Below are 19,235 nucleotides of genomic sequence, written 5' to 3' on the forward strand. Positions count from 1 at the left end.
GCAGCGAGTCGGTCTTGTATAGTCCTGATTTCCACCAGACATTTGTTTTACAGACAGACGCCTCGGAAGTGGGACTCGGGGCTGTCCTTTCCCAAGAAGTAGAGGGGGAAGAGCATCCGGTTCTTTACATCAGCGGAAGCTGTTCCCCGAGAGAAAAACTACGTGTTGGTCGAAAAGTAAGCCCTCGCTGTTAAGTGGGCATGTGAAGCCCTGAGGTATTAAATCCTGGGAGCAACATTCACCTTGGTCACCGACCATTCCGCCCTCCAGTGGTTGGCTCGCATGAAGGACCATAATATGCGGCTGCAGCGGTGGTACTTGGCCCTGCAGTCCTATGCCTTCACTGTGCGTCATCGGGCCGGGAAGGACCATGCTAACGCGGACTTCCTCTCCCGGCTGGGGGGTATGGAAGGGGCTGACCCCGCTGCACGGGAGCCAGCCTTGAGGGGGGGGCCGTGTAGTGAGGCAGCCTGGCTCCCAGCCGCACCCGAGAGGGAGGAGCCAGAACAGCTGCCACAGTGGGCGGAGCCACTGCCACCTGTCCCCGCCCCCCCGGAAGTCAAGGGGCGGGACAGGAAGTATAAAAGCCCTGGCCCAGCACTCAGTTGCAGCCCGGCGGCTGGAGAGGACAGACGCTCCTGACCGAGCTCCTGCTGGACCGAGCCTGCCCCAAGCCCGGTACCCTGAGGAGGATTGGCCGAGCCTGCCCGAGCCCGTGCACTCCTGAGGAGGACTGGCCGAGCCTGCCCCGAGCCCGTGCACTCCTGAGGAGAACTGGCCGAGCCTGCCCGAGCCCGGTACCCTGAGGAGAACTGGCCGAGCCTTCCCGAGCCCCGTGCTCCTGAGGAGGACTGGCCGAGCCTGCCCCGAGCCCGGTACCCTGAGGAGGACTGGCCGAGCCTGCCCCGAGCCCGGTATCCAGAGGAGAACTGGCCGAGCCTGCCCCGAGCCCGGTATCCAGAGGAGAACTGGCCGAGCCTGCCCCGAGCCCGGTACCCTGAGGAGAACTGGCCGAGCCTGCCCCGAGCCCATTACCCCGAGGAGCTGCCCGAGCATCCCCCCGACCCGTGTCCTGAGGAGCAGCCCGACCTAGTCAGCCCTCAGCACGACGAGGAGCCCATGGTCTGGGACCCCGCTGCGGACACCCGCGATGAGCAGGTACCCATGGAGGGGGAGATGGGAAGTAGCCCGGGGGTAGCTGACCCCAGTCTGGCTACTGCAGATTTCGAGCCGATGTCGGTGTGTTGCGGTCAGGACCCCACCGACACAGCAGCAGACTAACTGGGTCTGGGACACAGTGGAGTGGGTGGGCCTGTGTCCCCCCATGCCACCGCCTCATGGGTGGCAGTCTCCCCCTCACATCAGAGCTCAGACCCAGAAGTCTGGACTCACCTATTGTTGCTGCTCAGCTCCTGCTTTAAGGACCTGAGCCCTGAACTATTATTGCTGCTCAGCTCCTGCTTAAAGATCTGAGCCCTGAACTATTGTTTGCTCAGCTCCTGCTTAAGTAGCTGAGCCCCTTGAACTACTGTTTATTGCCCCGCCCTGACTAGGGCTAGGGCTTTACTGACTCTGGGTGCTCAGCCCTGCCTGAGGGTCTGAGCCCTTGGACCTTCGGAGACTGAACTGCTGATTTAGGCCGTGTAGTGACGCAGCCTGGCTCCCGGCCACACCCGAGAGGGCCGAGCCCCCACACCGGACTCTTACACGCCCCCAACCCTACCTGCGAAGCATCTGTCTGGAGCATTTAAACCACTCCCCCGCCCATGGAGTGTCCTCTTTTTTGACAGTTCCAATATGGTAACCCTACCCTATGGGCCAAGCCTCCACTCCTGACAGTTCAGGCTAACCTCCCTTGGCTGCTTGGCCTGCCTGCCGAGACAGAGGACTCAGGGATTTCCATCAGGCTGCTCGGTTGCAAATGCAGCCCCCCAAAGAAGTGAAGAATGGAAGTGAAAGAGCAAAGCTGGACCATCCGCTGAGCTGCTGCAATCAAGTGAGCAGAGCCTGGGAGAGAAGAGGGAAAGCTCGAAGGTGGCTAGTGGCTGTAGGGAGCCAGGGGAGGAGAAATAAATAGTTAATGAGGAATCCTACGGGCTTTGTCTTGTGTGGTGAAGGGTTTCAAATGGGTCTAGTTATGATCACGTTACACTTGAAAATAGCTGGGGATGGCTGAAGGGCAGGTCTATAAAGGTAAGAGGTCACTCTAGGAGCTTCAAGTCTCAGATTCTGTCCCTACTGCCTGCTTGGATCAGCTGATCTCAACCCAACACGTCCCTCAGGTGGGAGCAGGGGCGAGCTCTTTTTCCGGAGTAGCCGCCAGAATAGGGACAGGATACATGTGGCCAAGGAACTAGAGAGGCCTGGGGGTCAATTGCAGAGTTGCCTGTTAATGCAGCTCTTCTGGGGGAGCACGGTAGGGGACTGTGCACACAGGAGCCCCATTTCAAATGGTGGGGGGAGGGTAATTTAACCATGATTCCAGGGGCTACTTGCGCACCTGAAAACTCCAGTGTTTTGGCAGGGAAGTTAGCAATGAGCTGGCAGGAGCCCTGTATCTAATTCCTTTATAAAAGAAAGAAAATTAAATCGATATTAGACCCACTGAGCTCTAATACTAACGTGGTCTGACATCTTGTGGAAAATCACTGTAGGGACACTGGTTAAAATGTGACTGTATATCCCTACTTTGTTACTAACTCTGTCGGGAGAGACCCTGCCAGGAGTCCTGGGTTCGATCCCAGCTCTAGGAGGGGACTGGGGTCTAGTGGGTTACAGTGGGGGGCAGATACAGCTCGGTTAGTTATAAGAACATCAGAATGGTCCGAGTGGTCAGATCAAAGGTCCACATAGTCCAGTATCCTGTCTTCAAACAGTACCAATAAGTCTCTGTTTCCTGGCCTGGGCGTTGAGGCTGCATTAGGGAGGAGCTTCCTCTGGGGTTTAAAGCTGGTACCTGCCTCTTCTGATCCCTCCTCACCAAAAGCTTCTGGCCCCTTCATTGCTGTGTCTCTGCCGCTGGGGATGGAGCAGCCCAAGCAGCAGGGCCGGTGCAAGGAGATTTTGCGCCCTAGGCAAAACTTCCACCTTGCAGCCCCCTCCCCCCACAACAGGAGCAGAGGGGCCCTGAGGGCAGACGTGGGGCTGCAGGGGCAGAACTGAGGGAGGGGCTGGGGCAGAAGTGATGGGAGGGTTGAGGAGGAGAATTAACAGCCGGGCTGGGGACAGGCAGATGTGGGGGTGGCAGGGACACAGAATGAATTAGGATTTGGGGTTTGGGGGAGAAGCTGGAGGCTCCCCAGGAGCAGGGAGCCTGGGAGAGGGAGACCCAGAAACTGCAGAGTGTGACCTACAAGTCATGAGAGAAGGGAGGCTCTAGTGGGAAGTGGTTAGAGGGTGTGGAGGGTCAAGTACAGGGTAGGTTTACCCAAACCGGGGGAAAGAAATGAAAGAATAAAAGAGAAAAAATAAAGTAAAACCAGTGTAAGGGTAGAAGCCTGGAGAAAGTGGCGGGAAACTCAACTGAAGAGTGAAAGCCAAATGGTGCTGTGAGGGGAAATGCTCTGGGGCAGGCGGCAAGAGCGGAAGGGATCTCAAGCTGCAGTGGGGATTCAGGATCCAGATGCCCAGCAACTTTAATAGCTCTTAGGCATGGATGTCAGTCACGTCCATACTGACTGTTACCGGACCAGAATAGCCATGGTTGTTATGAAAGGAAAGGAATTGCTCCTTGAAATTGATACTCTCACCACTGGAGCCTATTTAGTTGCACTTAGTATTGGGCAAATAACTGACTTTTTGCTTCACTGGCAGTTTTGCACACACACACAAAAATCAGCAAACCAAACAGAAAAATCATTATTGCAGACGGCAGGACTGGCCTCGCTGGCAGGAGCAATTTTAACTATTTGGACCCACTTTGATGCTAAGTAGGACCTGCTGTTTAGGTTTCTAACATGTCGCCATTTCTTATTAATTGCCCAAACATCTTCTCATTGTCTCTCTTGCTGAAGACAGATTTCCAAAGGCGGTCAATATCCCAGCCATGTCATTTTGTCCCGCCGCTACATACACGAACAGGCCTCCTTCTCCAGCATGTTTTCCGCTTGTTGGATAGAGACATTCACTTACTCAGCCAGTAGGTCTAACAGATCCTGATAACGGCAAAACACGCAGTGATTTCGTCACACTTGCCTCCAGTGCCGGACAATGCAGCTTCAGCTTCCGTTGGTTTCGCAAATGTATTGATCCCTTTGTTAAGCTTTTCTTAGACATTTCTCATTACCAGGTAGGGTGACCTGACGGCAAGTGTGAAAAATTGGGACGGGGGTAAGCGGTAATAGGTGCCTATATAAGACAAAGCCCGAAATATCGGGACTGTCCCTATAATATCAGGACATCTGGTCACCCTATTTCCATGTTAACTCCCCTCCCAGGTTTGGGGTTAGTTCAAATCAGTTGCTTCTAGCTTTGTAGCTACTTTATCTTTTATTGGCCTCACAAAGGTGGTTACTCTGTAGCACTAAGCATCACTACTCTGCCATACCTTAGACACGCAGCATTCTGCTAAAGATTAAGCTGTTCAATGCTATCAGAACAGATTCTTAAAAGTCCCAGCAGGCTCTGTCTCAGGGCTAAATGAGCTTCCTCCCCTGGACCAGCTGTTCTTACGGCATGTTACTCTCTTGGCTTTTGTCAGCCCAGGCTGATTTGCGGAGGAGGAAGGGGGGATACGCTGTTCACGGTGATGGGGTGTATGGGCCCCTCACTGATCCAGTATTGGACTAGGGTGCCCTGCCCTCAACAGGTGCAGGGCCTGCTCCCAGCGGAGGAAGAATTTAAAAGGACACCGGTAGCCGAGGGAAGGGGAATGAACTGCATGTGGCACCAGGCTACAAGGCTGGTGCTGAGAGCTTGCCAGGAGCGGCAACATCTTTGTGAGGGTTTCTCCAGCAGCAGGGACGGGATTCCTCCCCACCCCACCCCTTTGGGAGATGAAAGCCTGAGAGAGATGGACTGACTGAACTGGACACAGAGACAGAGGGCAATCTGCTAAGCCAGCGACCGTGCCCCAGACTGAGGAGCTCCAGATGGGTAGGAGGTGACAAAATTTGGGGCTGGTCAGTACCTGAACTGGACACTTTGAGAGCCCCTCAGGAGCTGAGCTGACCCCAATGGAGTGGACGGGCCTGGGCCTAGGTTTGGGATGTAGGAACTGTACAGGCTTGTCGGCAGTAAAGAAATTGACACTGATACAAACTCCTAACATAGAAGCACCAAGTGGGATTTACACCATTGTAGCTTAATTCAGCAACCACATGCAGATACGTACCAGTGTGCACCTTGTGGAATGCGTCTGCACAACATACATTCCCTGATGAGGTCCAGCTCCTTACGTGGGAAATAATGGCCCACAAGGGGGAAAGATTAGCGTATTTCCAAGCTATCTGATTTGTCCAAATGAAGAAAATATTAGAATCCCAAGATAAAATAGGCGCCCTCATGAGTCATGAAAATCCCTTTCTTGATTTGATACAAATTAACATAATGGGTTATGGGGAGGGGAGCTGACGTGAAAATGCCCTGGCTTTGTCCAGGGCTGGCTTTGTCTGTGACATCAGCACTAAGGCAAGGCATAAAACAGGCAAACAGGGGCTCTTTGGCTCACAGAGTCCAATCATCGGAGGAAGGAAGCAGCATCGCACTCCAGAACTCCTGCTTGACACACAGTAAGTACTTTAGCATGTCTGTGTGCCAGCCACACACTCGCAGCCAGAGGTAAACTGGAAGGGGTTGGAACTGCACCTTATTTGAATCCACTGGTTTTTCCTCCACTCTTTGTTTGCTTGTGTGATGCGTTATCTTGGGGACGCAGCCAGGTGTTTTCATGCAGTGACCCTTGTGTGCTGTGGCAATGTGCTTGTTCGCATGTTTGAAGTTTTTGGTGTGAGTTTTTCTGCACATGAATGTCTGTGTACTATCCATCCATGTGAGCAGTGTTACACGTTCAGCAAACAGTATTTCCCATAAAGTGCTCTTTGCTGAAAGTACATGAAGCCTGCAACGAAAGGCAAGTGTCCATACACAGTGCGAGCCTTTGAGCTTATATCCAAATGGCTTCTAATTCTGTTTTCCCGTGACTGAACTATAACCGCTACTACAATGTTGTTTGCATGGCAAAACAGGTATTTTCTGTCGATTGAGTTCAGAGCCTTAGAATTTTCAAAAGGCCTGCAAAGGAAAACTGACTTTGTCTGAGTCTGCTGCCGATGCTAAGAACATCTGAAACAATACCTCTCATCCCTTGTAGGTTGTACATGCTCGGTTAGCTCCTGAATTCCAGGCGGTTGAAGAAAACAACATTGGACATGTTAGGCATCTAGCCTGTGCATTTATACTCAGATATTAACCTCATTGTTTAAGACCCATGAAACCTCTAGTAAAACCCAATTGGAATAAAAAGTGGGGAAGCCAGAAAGAGTAAAATTATGTGTTCAGTTTCTGATCGTATTATCACCCGCAAGGATGGTGATTGTGCATGAAGTTAGGCACCCGCAGCTGGGTGCGCTCGGTGTTAAAAACTGTGCCCTGTGTGTCTTAGGTCACACCTGCTTCCTTCGCTGACCCAGTTTTTGCATGAAGTTCCCACTGCAGATTGAGCCAGCTCTGGAAAAGCAAGGTGGAATCTCTTCTGTCTGTTGTATCAGCAGCAGAATTGCCAAATTCTGGACGTCCTGATGGCAGAATCTTTATTGCTGATGTAAAAAGCCCTTTGATTTTCAGAGCCTGGCTTGGATGTTCAGGTCTCGCACTTTTCAGGGGGAAATGGCCTTTTGATTGAACTGAGCACTCTGCTCAAGCTAGAACAGCCACAGGTGCCATCACTGTCATTGAGAGGTCAACTACATGACACTTGAGCCTCCCAGGAGCCGTAGGAACTAGAAATGGGCTGGGTGGGAATGCTGTTCTTCCACTGATACTCAGAGTTACCACCTAAACATCTGCACATTAACTGGTGTCCCCGGGCCATGTCCTGCAGCAGTGGGGTGTGGACTGCCCAAAAGTCTGTCTTTGTCCAAATGGGGCAATGGACAAATGCAGCAGAACCTGCAGCCAGATCCCACTCTCATTCCTAGTGCATCGGCTCCAGTGACCGTCTTTTAAATGTCCACACTCCACTTGAATGGTGAGGGCGATGCATTGAGAGTGTGCCAGTTGCACGGGGAAGCACTGGTGAGGAGTTTTGACTCCCATGCCCGGTATGTTCGGCTGCATGGTTGCCATCAATTTAAACGAGAATGTAAGAAGCACGGTGGAAATTGTGCCATAAGGGGTGTGAAGAAGCCTCAGTGCTCAGAGTCCGTCTCTCCCAAGGTTCCAGAATGCATCTGTTATCTGTAGCACAGAATTTCACATTTTAAAATGGAGTGCACCCAGCGGCGGGTGCATAACTTCATGTACAATTATCGCCGCATGCAGGAGAGAAACCGTGAGGGCTAAAAAGGAGGCGATCAATGGTGATACAGCCCAGGGGAAAAGAACAGGTGTGGATGGACAGAAGGTTCTCTAACGATTAGCACATTTCCTTCCGTTGGATATTTGCTGCTATAAGGTTCAAACTCAGCAGCCTGCTGGCAGCGCTATAACTGCAATCAGCTGGCCTTTCTGGTAAGAGATTGCCAAACAGAGTCACTTCGTTTCTACCTGGAGTCCCAGGGTGATTCCCAGCAAGGGGAAGGGCTATGTGACTTTGTCAGAGTAAATCACGCTGACAAATTGAAACCACACACCAGCTCGGTGGTGGGAGGCATCGGAGTAAACGCAAATCGAGCCTAGGACCGCCATCCACTGACGGCTCGGCCAGTTACAGGTGTGAGAGTCAGGGCTTGTGTGGCTCTGTCATGGGACTCATCCTGCTCTCCCAAAGGGGTGCTCCTGCAGTTCATAGGAATTAATGGTGTAGCCAGTGCTAGGTTGCTGGAACCATCAACCTAGCTACCACCTCTCAGGGAGGTGGATTAACTACACCGATGGGAGAATCTCTCCTGTCAGCATCGGGAGCGTCTACACCAAAGCGCTACAGCGGCGCAACAACTGTGCTGCTGTAGCATTTCAAGTGCAGACAAGTCCTAAAGCACCTGACTTCCAGCCCTTCACTAAGGCACCTGAAACCCTTCTTAGGATGCCCGCTAAGGGCCTGCTGACATCCCTGGAAAGACTCCCAGTGGGCTTTGAGCTGGGCCCGAGAGCTCCAGTGTCTGCAGTGTCAGACGTAGGGGTGCAGGAGGAGTCAGTCTGACAGTTGTCTTTGGTGTCACTGGGAACTGCGTGGCTCCTTCCCCAGGCACAGCTTTCAGTAGGTAGCCGTCCCCACGAACACCTTCATGGCATCATCCAATTACATGGATTTCCTAGCATGATTCAGACCAATAGTTTGCGGGTGTACAGCCCGCCCACCCCCCAAGGATCTCAGCCTGCTTAACAAACATTCATTAGGCCTCAGAACCTGCTGCCAGGAAGTATTGTGATGCCTGTTTGACAGACAGGAAAGTGAGGACTAAAGAGAGTAAGGGCCTGGCAAGGGTCAGCGATAGAACCAGAACCAGAAATCTACCAGTTCTGGGCCCCAGCCCAATGGTCTCACCACTAGCCAATCCAGCTTCAAGTTCTGCTGGCCTTAGTCATGCACGTGGGCTCATTGGGCCAGAGCTTGGATCCCCTACAGCTTCCCCTATATTTTTCTAACCATTGCTTCATTAAATGACAGCCGGCCTTCCCCCCGCACCCCTCAGCACGAGTTTCCTTTTATTCACACCAATAAGAAATGTCTTCCAAAACGCCTCTCTGATGTGCTAGGGAAAGAATTAACAAGGTAGTAGGACTTCGCACTGAGACTGTAGGTTACAATGAACACTTACACTTGTGTTGACTCCTCACGCATGACTCCTTGGTCATTTATTTCCTAGGCTGAAGACATCTGTCTATTTCTGAACCACTTCAGTGTTTTAAGCAGGTCAGTAACTTGGATAGAAAATAACAATGAACAGAAGTAATAGACCAAGAAGCTTTTCAAAGCAATTCTTTTCTTACAATGTCTTATGGTCATTCACCAAGGAGTATACAAAAAGGAAGAGCAATCAGAGCTAGTCGGGAATGGTTTTTACTCAGTGTTTCTCATCAGAACATGCTGATTTATCAAAAACCAAAATTTCTCATGCAAAAGGGTCAGTTTTGATTAATTTCTTTACTTGACTTTTTTTGAAAATGTTCAGAATGTTTCATTTAGCATTTTTTGAAATGAAAAGTTCTGATTCCTAAACAACTTTTCATTTCAAAATTTCAGCTAGCGATAGTTAAAGAAATTAAGAGTCAAAACTGAAATAAAACACTTTGAAATGATCAAAATGAAACATTTTGATTGACCCAAACTGATTTTTTTTTTCAAATTTTCAGTTTAGGAAATTTTTGAGATTTTGACTTCTCATCCCGAGTCAGGATGGGGAAAAAATTTTGTTCCCATTTCCAGTAACCATGGCCAGAGGGGCAGGAGTTCACCCCTTGCTCCTAGAGAGGAAGGCAGAAAAATAAACAGCGGAGGGGGTAGGGAGGATGACAGGAGTATTTCATTTATAGGCAAAGCACTTTGTTGGTGCTTCATAAATATTACAGGAGTTGGGTGGGTGAGGTTGCGGGGCCTGCAATGTGCAGGAGGTCAGACTAGATGATCCTTTTGGCCTTAAAGTCTATGAGTCTACACACACTGGGAATTGACAGTCTGCTTAGGACAGTATAGTGGCTGCGGTTGTTCCTTGACTTCAAGCTTTTCCAGGTAGCACATCAGGAGATGGACGGAGGGGGAGAGTTGTTCTATGATCCTTAAGATCTTGACATGCCTCTAACTGTGCTCAGAGGAGGTGTCTTGGATTCTTTATGTGCCCACGGCCCTCAATCAGATCACAGCCCCTTTGTGGCAAACACACGGTAAAAGACAGACCAGGCCCCGATGAACTCGGTCTGAGGTCCTGACCCTGGCCACGCAATGCAGGGTTCTGGTCACACACAGCCGCTTGCAGGGTAAGGGCCCAACTTACGACAAGACACACCAGAGAAAGTCAAAAGCAATCGAACAAGCGTAGCAAACAATGTGAGGGAATGAGGTGATGGAACAATAGATAAGGTGACCGAAGGGTGCACAGCTGATGAATGTGCACTGTAGATGGGTCTGAGTCTTCTTACAAGTCCAAATAAATTTTGAGATGCAAACAAATGCACAAAATACTCTGTCAAGTATCAGAGGGGTAGCCGTGTTAGTCTGGTTCTGTAAAAGCAGCAAAGAATCCTGTGGCACCTTATAGACTAATAGACGTTTTGCAGCATGAGCTTTTGTGGGTGAATACCCACTTCTACTCTGTGCGATCCCCACTGTCCATTAATGAGCCATTAGCAGTTGTCACCACCAGTGGCTTCGTGACACACAAGTAGGCCTTGAGGAGAAGGAGGCCTGGGGTGGCAGTTGTGAGGGCTAGTTGGGACAGGAACTCTCTGCACCTGGGAAGCATGGGAGAAGTGGACAGACAGGCCGACAAGGGCGGCATCGTCGGCAGAGTGGAGGCAGTAGGCCCAGACAAAAAGAAGCGCAGGTAAGGAGCCGAGCCATGAACGACATTAACAGTGAGAACAAGACGTTTAACCGACTGCAGGGAAGCAGGGTGACGTGGTCATAGCTACAAGGTCAGAAGACAATCCCAGCCGTCAGACAGGAGGGAGGGGCTTGACCTGGCTGTCGGGGAGGCCTGGAAAGGAGGTTGCAGGATCGAGGCCAGAGATGACGAGGGCTCAGAGAGTTTTTATGGTCCTTGGTGCCTTCAAAATATGTAGCTTTTGGTGCAGGGCTCAATCATCTCCAGGGCAGAGTACTCTCAAAACTCTGGGCCCAGGGCATTCACTCGCACCAACACCCCTGATGGAGGGAGCAAAGGTGACGGATCTCCCCAGTGGCTGCACTGCCAGGACTTCCAAAGCCAGCAGCTACTCGGCGGCTTTACGGATGGATGGGCAGCAGAAACGTATTAGCCCTGGCTGTGTTACATCTCTGCCATGAGCAATGCAAATGGGTGGGACAATGCTGGCCTGCCCACTGCCCCCTTTGCCCCCCCCCCCCCAGCCAGCTCCTTGGACCCATGTCACAGATGCAGTTACCAGCTCAAGGCATCGGTGCCTGTGTCACTCTGGTGGTACGGCTTGCAGCCCTTTCACTGCCCTTTGCTGCCCTAGAGTGTTGCTGCGGCCGAAGCGCCCCTTGTGGCCAGGGATGCCTCTGCAGTGTCTTGCCTCTAGCAGCCCCTTATGGGCCCCTTAAGCACTCCAGAGAGTCTTGTACCCAAAGCCGCCAGGTCTCAGCCCTCTGGCTCCTTTGCTTGCCCTCCTGCTCCTTCCTCCCTCTCAGCCAGCCACACACCTGCCGCATCCTGCTGCCTCTTATATTAAATCACCTGCATCCGCTCAGGTGAGGCTCCTCTTGTACTCCGGCCTGGCTTAGCCCAGACTCCAGAACCCAGGCAAGCCGCCCTGTTACATGCCCACAGAGGAGACGCTCAGGTGTGCACCTGTGTGTGGTTTCACAGGTAAGTTTAGGTCTCAGGTTTAGTTGCAGCTCCAAAAAGGCAACTACTCACTCACTGCTTAGAGTGATGCCAACTCTCGAGATGTTTTATCCAGTTTTCGGAATCCAGAGATCGCACGAGAGTCTTGGCTTTCATCAAAAATGGTTTTTCGATCTACTGGCTGAGGAGAAAAGCTTGAAAATATAACCCAAGTGCACTGTAGCAGCTCAGAAACCAGACTGACAAATAAAAAGAAACATGTGTGTGTGTGTGTATATATATATATATATATATGTATATTATGATCATAATCTCATGATTGGGGGGACCTGACTCATGACTTTTGAATGACTAAGGTGTGGTTGACAATGCTGATCATGCATCCGTTCCCACTGGTGCTTGGCAAAACACTTTCAGGGGAACCTTTTTTCCATTGGAAAATGCAGTTTTGTCAAAGTCCAACTATTTTGCGGGAATGTGTCAATTCTGACAACATTTTAGATGCATAAAGAACCAAAATGAACCGTTTTGACTTTCTGGTTTTGTTTCGATAATGTTGAAGTGGTTCATATTGATAGAGTCAAAACACAGCGTTTTGAATCTCCTCATTTTCATTTGTTTCGTTTTGACTTTTATATTAAACCGTTAATTGTAATGTATTTAAGATTGATGGTTTAATAGTGTGTATTGCTTTGACATTAACTAAACAAAACATTTTAATGGTTCCAAATTTAAAAAAATCTTGGAATTTTTTATTTTATGGCAATTTCAGCTTTTCAGTCCAATTTGGAACAAAACCCGTTTCAAAACGTTGGCACTTCCATGTTTCCTCCAGTTTCCTGGGAACAGCTGTAATTCCTGTTATTCAGTGAGTGTCTCTCCAGAGAGTGGATTGATTTGCTCACCCCACCCCCACCCAAGATGAGGTCTCATTAACTCTCCTGGTCTCTGTTTCTGCAGGCTGGACTCACACCGTGCTAAATTACCGCACCAGCCCCCACCCGTGGGGGAGCGGAAGGGAATGAAACTGCTGGCTGCCTGCTTCATGTACCTGCTGCTCATCTGTCTGGCCCTGCCCAAAGCCGAATGCCGACTCCACGAGCGATCCATGGAAATCAGGAGTAAGTCCCTGTAACTGCAGCAGCCAGGCCAGCTCCTCAGCTGGTGCAGACTGGCGCAGAGCCACCCCAAATGGCTCTGCTGCCCCCCCACCCCCGTTATCTCTGCCCTCCCCAGATAATTGGACCCAGCACAGAAGAGCCTAGGAGGTCGGTGACGGTATCAGTGGGTGGCATGGCAGGGTCAGTGTTTAATAGAGAGGCTTCTCCTGTCTCTCTCCCATGGTAGCCTATGTTCAGAGCCTGGTTTAGTCACAGGGTGGAGAGTCTCCAGAGCGCCCAGGCGTTGAACAGGGTGTAGTGCAGAGGTGCAGGAGCAGCGCTGTGCGCGTATGAAGTCTGCCCGCACTCAGAGCACCTCAAGCCACTCTGCCTCCTCCTGTACCTCCCCGTGCACACTGACCGCAGCCGGGCATGGGCCTGGCATGGCAGGAGCAGGGTCTCCTTGCACGCACGCACACACCTGTGTAAGGACTTGTCCCAACCTGACCCCAAACACGTGGAGTTGTTCAAATGCAGCAAAAGTTTTTGAAAAGGCCTCTGGGTTAAGGCTGTCATTGCTAGTTACTGTGTGCTCGGGCCTGTGTAGCAGCGCCCTCTGCCGGTGAACGTGCAACATTGCGGGTCACTGCAAGGCTAGAGGCTGCAGCGTGAGATGGCTGAGCTTTCTGTCCTTTCATTATCTAGGCTTTGATCTTGTCCTTCCAGAATCCCCCTCTTGCTCCTCCCTCACCCAGCCACTCTGCTCTGGCTCAGTCCAGGAGCTGGACTTCAAAACGGTCCTTTAGAGAGACTTCAGACACTCTAAAACAATTCCTTACATCTTTTCACCCCCTTCCTCCCGCCCACCCCGAAGGCCGTTCTCCCAGCAAGGCCTACAAAGGGCCAACAGACGGAGTTTCCTGGCCCAGCCGCGTTGCAGATTCCATGAGCCAGGAAAAGTCTAGAGGAACTTTCCAGACAGCAGAACTCAAAAACTTGCAGTTTTTAATCAGCCTGTCCAGCAAATCTCTTCCTACAACGTGTGTCACGGCAGCACCCGGTGGCACCCGACGCGATCAGGCCGCTCTGTGCTAAGCGCCAGGCACACCCCTGGCAGTAACAGCCCTTCCTGAATGAGTTTGCAATATAAACACACCAGACACAGGGGCGGTGACTTTCTCGAGGTGACAGGCAGGGTTAGAACCCAGCTCTCCTGACTCCCCAGCCCACCTGAATTAGCTTGGGCAATGGAGTTGCCTGGTGCTCTGGTGGTGGGGCAGCCTATACACACACCGGGCTGTCGGCAGTCTCAGGATGACAGGGCCCCACGTGCTCATAGCACAAAGCCCATGTTCTAACTGCCGCGAGGACGCACAGGTCGCATGTCAGCAAGTGAGTCACTGCAGAGCCAGAGAACTAAGCACATGGGCCAGATCCTCAGCGGCTGTGAATCAGCAGAGCCCCACTGATTTCAAAGGATCTGCTCCAAGCCAAGAATGTGGCCCTTGGTTCCCGTCACCCCAGCAGGGCCCTGTTTGCGCTGCGTGGCTCAGGGTGCCTGCTGTTGGTTTTTAGCGGTGGTTGTGAAAGGGGCTGGACGGCAGTCCCTGGAGAATCGAGTCCTGTGCTTCTCCATAGGCCTGGCACAACGGGAACCAGACAGGGGAAGAGGGTTGCACCCCATTCCCAGTGCCCTGAGTCACCCAGTCCTCTGTATGGCTACCCCCTTCCCTCCTGCATTACTGTGCAAAAGACATTGTCATTTTAAAATAAGCGAAGGCCACGCCACCTGCTCACCACCGGCAATGACAAGGCAGGTGCAACCACTGGCAAGTGTATGTTACAGGTTGGGGCCTGAGCCTGAGCCACAGAGGATATGAGCGATCACAGCCTAGAGCTTGGGAGCTTTAACTCCAGCTGGACCAGTCCATGGTTTTAGCTCGGGAAGTCCCTCCTTCTCCATCCCAAGCAGGTGGCTGTGACACATGCTCAGGAGAATTAGTCCTCAGCCTCACGTTCTAAAGACTTCCTGGCCTTTGCCTTCTAGACCCTGATATCGACCCTTCCTGGTACACGGGGTGTGGAATCAGACCCGTGGGATGGTTTGGCCGAAGGAGAGCTGTCGTGGAGAGCTCCCGGAAGTCGGGCTATGGACACAGGCAAGCTTGCTTCCCTCTAGAACAAAGCAGTGAATCCCTTCAAGATGAATGAAATGGCCAAGACAAAGAATGAATTTGAATGATGATAAGAAAAGACCCTTCTCCTCTCTCCCTTCCACATCCCAGCCTCTCTTCTAGGCACATGAAAATGTTTGGTTTCATTTCAATGTAAAGTATCTTTGTGGCTATAAATGATAGAAACCAAAGAGCAGTTGCTAACTCCAGTATTTTTGCAGACAATTTCCCTCTTGTCTGTTTTTTCTTTTTCTCTCCCCTGTCCCCATCTCTGGCTTTTGCTCTTAAATCTAACATGATTTGTGCCAGAAAATTGCTGGGGGAAAGAAATACAAATTCCCATGTTAATTATCTTCCTAGAACATGGGCTCTTTTATACAAACCAAAAAAATAATTAAAAAAATTGAGAAACCGAGCCCGGCACGTGTCTGCTGTGACTTGAAACGTATCAGACTTGTCTCAACTCTCCTGGGCCGTAGGATCTTTAGAACCGAGTGGCGTCACTTTCCCCTGAGATTGAGTCTCTCTTCCTGAACAATTTCTCTTCCACACAATAAAGTCTTTTGACGTGATCACCGGGCAGAGGAGCCAGCGTTTTAGTCTGGATTCTGAATCCATCTGAAAGCAGGTGGAATATAACTGGCCCTACTCCCCTGACCAATGTGTCATGCCAGCAGGAGTAATACGCTGGCGAATCAAGATGACCATTTCAGCAGGCCCCACACAGCTGGCTTTGCAGCAGTCCAGATGGCAGCCATCTTGCCATTGTGCATCTGTGCAGTTCCACCCACCTCCTAGGACAACAAACACTTATTGCTCTGCTGAGGCCTGAGCTGGCGTCTCTAATTCCCAGCTCTGTTAGTCACTCACTGCGGGCCACCCCTGCCGCTCTGCATGAGATTTGCCTATTAGTCAGGTCAGACCAGATGATCTAATGGTCCCTTCTGGCTTAAAAGTCTAGAAGATGCTGAATTAGGGTGACCAGACAGCAAGTGTGAACAATCGGGACGGGGATGGGGGTAATAGGAGCCTATATAAGAAAAAGCCCCAAATATCGGGACTGTCCCTATAAAATCGGGACATCTGGTCACCCTCTGCTGAATCCACGTAGGCCTGACTTCCCCCTTCCACCAAACTGCCATGTCCAATGTCCCTGCTCTCCTTTAAACACTGCATGCCTGCTGCCCCGCACTGAGCTGGCGGGGCTGAGCTCACCGCTGCTATCCTGCCGTCCCGCGCCCACTGGCAGCCAGCCCGGAGTGCCAGGCTGCGCTACGGTACTTGAGAAACACTGCGGAGTAGGCCAGATCCGCTGCGGGTGAAACTCGGCCTAGCGCCATTGGCTTCAGTGGGGCTGCAAGCGCCTCTGGAAAAGGGGGATACGAGTCACGCACCACGTTTGGCAGTGGGAGCAATACGCAGCTGCTAGCACAGAATCAGAAATGAGGGTTGCCAGGTGTGCGGTTTCTGACCAGAAAGTCCAGCTGAAAAGGGAACCTGGCGTGTTCGGTCAGACGAGTGACCGGACACTAACAGCCTGGTTACTGCGGGCGGGGGTAGTGGCAGCCTGTTACCCAGCCCTGAAGTGGCGGCCCCGCGCAGCAGGCACCAGCTTACGGCAGGCAGCCCTTTGCAGAGCCTGGCTTGTGGGGCTGTGGCAGGAGACAGCGTGCGGGACCCCTGGCGAGTGGGGAAGGGGCTCTCAGCAGGCACAGAACGTTCCCAGGAGGGAAGGAACACGAGCTGCCCCCAGCCGGCCGGGCGCTCCCTGGCTGCGCCTCAGGCGGCCCGGGGCAGAGAGGGCTGGAGCGGGCGAGGAAGGGGGCTGCTGGGCAGGCAGCACAGAAGGAGGCAGGAGGCTGCTCTGTCCTCTGGGGGAGCAACTTGGGTGCTGAGAGCTGCCCACTGGCCTCTGCTTCTAATGACCATGGAGAGCCCCACCGTGCAGCCTGCGGGGAAACAAAAGCCCAGGGAGAAAGCCCAGCCCTGAGCTCCTGCAGCATGAACAGCCGCTGCTGGGGAAAGCAGCAACTGCTACATAATTAGGGGCCCGGATTCTCCTTTCTCCCCCCCAGGGTAACTCAGGAGTCACTCCACTGAAGCGGGTGGGGGAAATTCTCCACCTCCAAAAGTGACACAAGCCTTGCGCACAGTGAGGCTGCTGGGCAGGAAGCAAATGGAACGACAGCCCAGGGGCTGAGAAGGCTTCTGGAGTGTGTCAGCGCTGGGGTGAATGTGTCCCACGCTCAATCAGATGGAAAAGGGTTAATGTTCTGCAAAGGGAGCCAGGCCCCAGAGGCCCTGCTCAGCCTGCCAATTAGAGGCAGCCAGCTTCCAGCTGGGCTTAGCAGGGCAGGTATTTAAGCAGGAAGAGGCAGCAGCCTAGGAGTTCCTAAGAGGAAAGCCCTGAGACAAACCCCTGGATTCTCTGTGTGACCCAGAGCCCAGCCAGTGATCTGCTCCTGCTGGAGGGTGGCCTGTCTCCTAAAGACCCTTTCAGATAAGCCTCTCCATTCCCTTTTGGTTTTGAGCTGCCTGGGATGTGGGTGATGGATTGTGCCTGACAGGTCTATGCTGGAGGCAGGGCTGATTCACTTCCCAGAGCCAGATCAGTGCATAGACAAACTATAGACCCAGGCCTAAAGCTTCAGTGCCTGGGATCCCACTTCTGACCCTCCTGGCTGCAGGGCAGTGGATGGAAAATGTGACCTGAGACTAACCAACGTGGCGATGTCTGCCTGGGGTCTGGCCCTCCCTTGAAAGGCTTTGCCCCCATGGATTATTCCAGACTCTCCCCGCCGCCGCAGGGGAAACAAGCTGTCCCAGTAACAGTGCAGTTCTGCTGTGTATCTGCACTCCAGGCTTGGTGCAGGCACAGGTGTGTTACACAGGGGTCACCCCCCCGATCCAGCCATGCTGGCAGAAGGCTGTAGTGATGACCTGGCTTGAGCCAGCGGATGGCCAGAAACAGCCACCCTGAGAGGTGTGAACTGCCCCATGCCTCTAAATGTGTCTTTACAACAAAACCCACTGCAAGGGGGGCTAATGTGCCACCCAAGCAGGAGGGGAAGAGAGAAGCATGCTTAGTCCACCATCGAAACAGATCCACCCTGGCTCCTTGAGAAAATACACCAGGGGGATGGGGCGCCTGACATGCCTGTGTGACACATCCAGGACCAAGCCTGCACACTGCTAGGAGCTGTCCTGGCCTCAACACAGGTGATGGGAGGTTCCTCTTTCTCCATGTGGTGCTAAGTGCACTTGTCTGTAATACTTGAGTTGATGGCTGATGCTAATAGCAAGGTGGCCCCCCTTGCTGTATCTCAACACAGGCCAGTGATGGCCTCTGAATTCCCTATACCCTGACATAGGGAAGCAAGCTGGGAAGTTTTCCGTACTGTCTGTCTAGAGGAGAAGCTCGTATACAATTGACACCTTTGCAAAGCAATGAAGCTCAAAACCAGCTGCAAGATGCAGCACCTCAGTGTAGGAGTGTGGCCGTTTGTCAGTAACTAATTGCGGTGAACCCACCACAGTGCAAGCAAAGTTGCTAGGTTCAGCCCCAGCTGAGTCAATGTGGCATACTTCAGCCATGGAACTCTGTAACGGTTCCCCGGGCTGAGTCTGTCTGGGGTGGGATGATGTGTATAAGCAACAGCAGGAGTTTAGCGGTGAGATCATGTGACGTGCTGTAAGCACATGTGCACAGGAGGATGACTTCACCCTCCTGAAATAGCAGAGACTGGCTGGTGGCTGCTACAGCTGCAGTGAAATGAGCCCTGCACTTCCCAAATGTGGGGTCATTGAACCAATTCACTGAGTCTTGAGCACTGGTTATAGCAAATGCCCTGTAGACCCTCAGCTGTGACCCCTTCCAGGGGTGTTTTCTCGCTGCATGTGCAGTGCTCCTATTGACAGTACATCTCACCCTGGCTTTATCTTGCAACGTTGGCTGCAGTGTAAATACTGTAGCTCAGATGGTAAAATGGCTTCAGTTAAAGTCCGTTTTCACAAGCTCATGATCCTGTGCCTTTTCAGATCAAGCTTTCCATGCTTGGTCTCCACTGGAACTTAGGTAAAAAATTCAGTAAACCTGAGCAAAGTCCCTTCAGCTCTTTCGTGCTCCTCAGACATAAGTGAATCAACTCCCTCCCGCCACACACCATTAAAACTACTGCCTCTCTTCAGAGGGACAATTCCCAAGTATCAGAGGGGAGCCGTGTTAGTCTGGATCTGTAAAAGCGGCAAAGAGTCCTGTGGCACCTTATAGACTAAGAGACGTATTGGAGCATGAGCTTTGTGGATGAATACATCATACATTCGGCGAAGTGGGTATTCACCCACGAGAGCTCATGCTC

At 51.9% G+C, this 19,235-nt stretch overlaps 2 protein-coding genes across 2 annotated transcripts in view; both read left to right on the forward strand.

Moving 5' to 3' along the window:
• Positions 1-9,328: 9,328 nt before the first annotated feature.
• The window catches only part of LOC120407614 (prolactin-releasing peptide-like), an 82,358-nt gene continuing 72,451 nt past the window's right edge, over positions 9,329-19,235 (forward strand). Inside the window, exon 1 of the mRNA XM_039543361.1 lies at positions 9,329-10,640. Coding sequence (XP_039399295.1) covers positions 10,558-10,640 — 83 coding nt within the window. The 5' untranslated portion in view covers positions 9,329-10,557. The remainder of the gene's footprint in view (positions 10,641-19,235) is intronic.
• LOC120407615 (prolactin-releasing peptide-like) lies at positions 12,616-15,143 on the forward strand. The gene is made up of 2 exons (XM_039543366.1): positions 12,616-12,724; positions 14,751-15,143. Exons 1-2 carry the CDS (start codon positions 12,625-12,627, stop codon positions 14,912-14,914), a joined length of 264 nt encoding a protein of 87 aa, XP_039399300.1. The 5' UTR covers positions 12,616-12,624; the 3' UTR covers positions 14,915-15,143.

The sequence above is a fragment of the Mauremys reevesii genome, linkage group 6 (genome assembly GCF_016161935.1).
Source record: "Mauremys reevesii isolate NIE-2019 linkage group 6, ASM1616193v1, whole genome shotgun sequence".
NCBI lineage: Eukaryota > Metazoa > Chordata > Testudines > Geoemydidae > Mauremys > Mauremys reevesii.

Coding starts and splice junctions, on each gene's coding strand:
- LOC120407615 (XM_039543366.1), top strand. CDS start 12,625: ATGAAACTGCTGGCTGCCTGCTTCATGTACCTGCTGCTCATCTGTCTG. Junction 12,725..14,750: donor GCGATCCATGGAAATCAGGA/GTAAGTCCCTGT, acceptor TTTGCCTTCTAG/ACCCTGATATCGACCCTTCC.